Source organism: Sturnus vulgaris, chromosome Z (assembly GCF_052056855.1).
Source record: "Sturnus vulgaris isolate bStuVul1 chromosome Z, bStuVul1.hap1, whole genome shotgun sequence".
Taxonomy (NCBI): domain Eukaryota; kingdom Metazoa; phylum Chordata; class Aves; order Passeriformes; family Sturnidae; genus Sturnus; species Sturnus vulgaris.
The window spans coordinates 48,417,073-48,423,072 of NC_142283.1; the positions used below are offsets into that span (position 1 = coordinate 48,417,073).

At 45.0% G+C, this 6,000-nt stretch overlaps 1 protein-coding gene across 1 annotated transcript in view; it reads right to left on the reverse strand.

Moving 5' to 3' along the window:
* Positions 1-3,144, reverse strand: part of SH3GL2 (SH3 domain containing GRB2 like 2, endophilin A1) — an 86,624-nt gene extending 83,480 nt beyond the window's left edge. Inside the window, exon 1 of the mRNA XM_014872805.2 lies at positions 3,003-3,144. Within this exon, the coding sequence (XP_014728291.1) occupies positions 3,003-3,047 (45 nt within the window). The 5' untranslated portion in view covers positions 3,048-3,144. The remainder of the gene's footprint in view (positions 1-3,002) is intronic.
* Between the last annotated feature and the right edge of the window lie 2,856 nt (positions 3,145-6,000).

Here is a 6,000-nt window from a genome sequence, read left to right on the forward strand (position 1 = left end):
TAGGCTTTTGGTTCAAATCACCACATTCATACTGCTATTTAAATGTCAGTCACATTTATTCGGTTTTTTCAAACGAAACATCAGATGTGACCATTCCCAGAATTTTTTTCAATCTCTTTCCCTATGAAATTATTACTTTCTGAAAGCTTAGTTTTGACTGTGCCTCACAAGAGTCATATTATGCAATGAATGCAGTCATGTGGAAACAAAGCTCATGCTATTTTAAAACAACTCTTTAAATGCCCCAGACTGTCAAATCTCTATCACCCAAAGTGACTGTGATATTTTTAAACTGTACATAAACCTGTAGAAAGCAATATTCTCTTGGTCACACTGGCATAGCATGACTGGCAAAGGAGTCTGCATGACTAAAGAAAAAGGGACCACTTGGTGGCACAGCACTTTGTTGCCCATTTCTGGAAAAACACTCTTTAAATCTTCCTAGCTTCGGGATGTATGATAGATCTGCAGCAGCATGTTAACATTTAAATGGGGTTATTTCTCCTTCTTAGGTGCTTTGTGGGTATTAGAAGTAGATGAATAACCTAATCCGCTCCAAACTGGTCAGTCTAACAATACAGTCTTGCAATTCTGTATTAATGTCAGGACTTCCAGACTCATCCTGCTTTTACAAACTCACGAAGATTCTTCTAAACTTTATTCTTTGCTGCACAGAGGTAAACCAGTTAGTTTTTCTGAAAGGTAAAAGGGTGAACACTCGACTCGCTCCAGAAAATGCAAAGTATCCTTCTGCTTTTCAATGACTCACTGATGTTGCAGTTGGGCCATGAAAGTTGATGGGCATTAAATTCTTCAGTACGGCTTCTAAACTGGCAGTACTTCATGCAGCTTGTCATGCAGCTTGACATTTCTCAAGTCAGAAAACAATAAATGAAATTAAATAAAATGTTTATATTGTATTAAACAATCCAGATGTGTTCTTGATATGACTTAGGACACTCTTAAAACAGCATATCATATAAATAAACATGAATAAGAATGAAATCAATAATTTAGAATTTTTAAAACTTCCTATTTGGTCCTATCTGGAAAGCTTCATTCATGCTAGCAATGTCAATCTGTATTTCACCTGGGGTTTAATCGCTAGTCAAAAGGATTACTCCCTATAGCAAGGTCAGCACAACTATGTCATGGATTTCTCACTCATAATGCAAAAAAGCCAATAAGCAGATCTGTCTTCAACATACTTGTGACTCATTCTATTACATGAATTGTCTTCATGGCGTGCATGAAAACAAACTGTGAAAGTCAAGGCTGGGGCCAAAAATCCCTGGGTCATCATATGTCAGGCTGCTAAATCTGGCATCAGAGACTTAAGTATTTTGGTTCTAGACAGCTAAAACTCTTCCTTCCTTCTAAATGACAGTATTGCTGACAATCAGTGTGAGTGTCATCTGAAGGGCAAAACAACATGCACAGACCTTTCACACCATGTTCCCTCTAAAAAGATGTTTACCTCTGCTGCTGCAGATGCATTCTCATTAGCTTATAATAATGAAAAACTGAGACTTGCACTAAAAAGTGAACTTCAGCTTGCCTGCTTCTTAAACATGGACAGTACAGACATTGAAATTCTTATTTTCAGTACCAGAACTCATTGCAGTAATGATTTCTGGGCTTCTCATAGCACCATAGGCAGCAGGAGGAGAAACAACTAAGTAAGCAGCAGCAGTTGGGCGCTGCTGGATGGGCTCAGGCACCCTTACCTGCTCCTTATGGCATCTGTTTTGAGTGCAGCCGTTTTCTTGCAAGGCTTATTTTACCAATGATACAGCACAATGTGGCATGAAAGGTGACACAGGGTTATTCAGTGCCTGCATGCACCCATGCAGGACTTAGCATAAAACCATTGTATTCAGAGTTACAATGTGTTCTGGTATAACTGCAAGGTATGGAAAATCAGAATCTGGACAAATTCTTGGATTAAGGATCATTCTTTTAGGGAACACTTCCCCATAGTGCTCAGGCAATGAGATGCATAAGAAAGGGAAATACATGGGTGTTGAAAAGTCTAACAGCTGAATGTATCTTGTGTGCCGGCATCTACAGATTGCTTGCAGGCACCAAGACTCCAACCTGAGGATGTCCGCAATGGGAAGTAGTAGGAAATAACTGGAGATTTTGTACTTGGTTACAAAACAAACAAATAAACAAAAAAGCAAACCACTGCATGGGTCTTGGTGTCAGCTCTCTAGATCCAAAGCAATTCCTCCAACTTCTATGAAACCATTTTAGATTTAGCCCCAAAGCACAGTGAGTCAGAAACTGTAGCCTTGCAGATCGTAGTACACAGATTTTGTATTATGAAACAACTCAACTACTGCTGAAACACTCACCCTGACCTTCCTCCAATATCACACAATGCCTAAAGCAACAGAACCAAACCTCATTACTCGGATTTCAGCTGTGATCTAGACCAATAAAACAAAAAGGTCATGTTTACTGCTTTTTTCCCAAAGACGGGCTAAAACAACGCCTATAGAAACACGGTGTAGGGAAGGTCCTAGCCTAAGGCGGGTATTTGCTCCAGCAGCCGCCCCCTCCGCTCTGGGCTCCAAGCGCGGAGGTCAGGGCAGCCCAGGAGCTACTCCCGCTCCCCGGGAGCCCCTGCCCGCTGCCGCAACGCGGCCGGAGCCGGGTGGGGGGAGGCGCTGCGGCCCGGCAAGCGCCGGCCCCCCGCAGATGGACACTCCTGTAGATGGACACCCCTGCAGATGGACACCCCGGCAAACGGACACCCCTGCAGACCCACCGCCCGCCGCGCACATTGACGCACCGCACACATCCCTGCGCGCACCGCGCGCACCCGTGAGCACACACGGCCCCTCGCACGCTCCCTCATCACGCCCGAGCGGGCACAGCATCCGCGCAAACCCGCTCACCCTGCACTCACTCGAGTGGAGACCCGCGCACGGCCCCGCACAGCGCACACCCGCGGGTGCATGCACACGCCGCCGCCGTGCGGGGAGAGGGTTCGGTACCTGCGTGGCTTTGTGGAACTGCTTCTTCAGCCCGGCCACCGACATGGCGAGGGCAACGCGCTGGAACGGAGCGGAGTGGAGCGGTACCGAACTGAGCCGAGCCGAGCCGAGCCGAGCCGAGCCGAGCCGCGCAGCCGGGGCGCTCTGCCTGTCCGCACCGCACCGCGCCGCGCCCGGCGGAGGCTGTCTGTCAGACGGCGGCGGTGCGGGAGCGCCGTGACGTCAGGCGGGACGCGCCGCCTCCGGCCGCCCCCGCCCCGCAGGTGCCCCGGCGGTGCCGCTGTGGGGCTGCCGAGGCCTCCGCAGCGCCGCCGCCGCACGGCCCGGGACCCGCGCCCTGCAACCCCCGTGCGGGCAGCGCTCGCACACGCGTGTCCGCACGGTGCACCGAGCGGTGGCCCGGTGCGGACACCCCCGGGATGGGCACTCTCGCCTCACCGCGTCTGTCCGGGTCACGGGCGCGGAGCTTCTCCGTCCTCCCCGCCCCGCGCGGACCTGGGTCTCGACTCAGCAGCCCCCCCGCACGGATCGGGTACTCGTCCCTCCGAGACATCGTCCGCGGAAATGAACCCGTAAAGAAATCGGCAGAGCAGTAATGGGGGCAAGAGAGGAAAGCAGCAGCAGAGGGAATATCAATGTTGGCCTGTTTTTTGAAAAAACGTTTGTAGCTTCTTTGGGCCTGATCGTGCCTCGCTGGAGCGCAGTTGGTAGTCAAACCCCGGCTAATTAGGATTCTCTCAACAAGTGCTGTTTTCTTCTCTCCCGTCAGATTGTCAGTGATGAATAGAAAAGCACTTCTGAATCTTGCCTGTTCCAGCCTGATGGTGTGGCTGTCGGCTGGAGAGTAAAAGGCTAGAACCCAGATAAAAGTCACGTACTTTAGCAGTTCAGTGTAACAAACACTAGCAGAACAGTAATTAGCAATTATTAGGCTCTGCCAGCAAAAGACTAAACAACATGAGCAATGTGATCCAAACACAATGATCTTTCTCTGCAGGCTGAACCAGTCACTGCATATGTGTGCTGCAAATTAGCAAAGCGGGGATACACACACAGCTCATCATCTATTCGAAAGCAGCCATGCTACATTGGCCATGGTTTAATTCCATCACAACAAACACTCATCACTCGAGCTAGTTAGACAGCATTTTCAGAAGCACCTAAAGCTGTTTATAAAGTCTGTGAAGGCTTGCCATGGTGCTCCACGCAGGCTTGTTGCACCTAGCCAAGCTGCACTGCTGCAGTCTCCAGGCACACACAGCATCTCAGCCTTACCAGGTATGGGGAAAGGGATGATACCACACCTCTGGGCATCCAGAGGCAGAGCCAGGCCTCCGGATCACTGGCACAGTGCAGTTCTTGGAAGTGACTTGCAGTGAAGGAAAGGGTCAGAAATGGAAACCTTGTGAGTGCTTTTGGAAGCATTATCAAAGCTGTTCATTATCAAGAATGGCAAAATTCTCTTTGCACTGGAGAGTGGGAGATGGTAACAACCTCATCCTGAGCATAAGTAGGAGGCACTGCTCTCTGGCCTAGTCCCAGGTCCCAGAAGCACTTCCATCCACTCTAGTAGTAATATTGTTTTAAAGGATGAAAATTAAAACCTCATGGAAGTACTAGGCAGAGAGTGGGAGTCTCTTGTGCCAGCCATTCTGCTTTTAACAGAAAACTCCCATTGTAGTTAGTATTTGGGAAAGGGCATTTCAGTCTGGAAACACAATGAGAACTAAGAAGTAAACCTATGATAAATATCATGATTTTAAATTATTTTTATAAAATTAAGAATGTATTTGTATATTATTAAATAACTGGAATTCAGTGGTAACATTTCAGGATCTAACTTTTGCTGGCTATTTCAAAAGATTACATTCCTGTCCACTACAAATGTTAGGAGAAAATTTTATAAATAAATAAATAGACATATAAATGTCTGCCAAATTCAGTCAGGGTGAGCTTAAGATAGGTATCCCTCATTTTCAAGGGTATTAGATTCCTGCCCACTGCCTGTTGATTGAAATTATAGTATAATGCCTTGCTATAAATCAGCCCAAATAGTAGTTGAATGCCCTGAATCACCTATATTATTGTCTGTGTATTCTCATAGCTGGATCTGACACTTCTGCTTCTGCTCCCACTTCTTTTCTTTTCTTTTTTCTTTTTTTTTTTTTTTTTCCCTTCTTCTAGAATATCTGTTTTCCTGGGAGTGGAAAATATTATCTTTATTAAAACACAGTTCATGTGTGTCAGTGTCAATAGACTGAGAACCCCTTTGTGTAAATTAAATAGTGACACTTCCTGGACAAAGAGAAATTAATTTAGTGCCTGCTCCTTGGTATATCATGTTATATGGAGGAATCGAAATAATTCTTTAAAATCAGCTTTAGTGAGACGACTTCTGGTTTTAATAAACTACAGCAAACAAAAACAAATTATGTTTGCCTACAATTCTAAAATATTTTTATGTATTTATGAGATCCATACCTCTAAGTCCAAACTCCATTTTAAAAAGGATAAGTATAATAGGCTAAGCACTTCTTTTTATTCCACATGGAAAGGAAAATTCTAACAATAATTTAAGAATGTCGCCATTGTTGCAGTTGCAAGAAATAGTCAAGTGCAGGAAGGACCAAAGACTTTTGTAAGCGCAACCTAGTCCTTTTCTTTCATATGACTTTAGGTTGTAAATCACTTTAGTCCTTACATAACATGCAGTTGAATCTGCAAATTTAGAACTACGTTCTCATTCTGACAGTCATTTAGTGAAATAAGTAGAAATATTGACTTGAACAGGTCTTCAAGAATTTGATTTATGCTTTAATTGATTCAGATTTTTAGAATTTTTTTTTTTCCTTAAAAAGCAGGTAGGTAATATTTCAACAGCAAAAAGTCATGTAAAGCATAATAAAATCCACTTGATAAGTTGCCTACTGAAATAAAATAAAATGCTAGAAATACAATTAAAACGTAGGCAAACAATATTTGCAAAAACCAAAAGCTA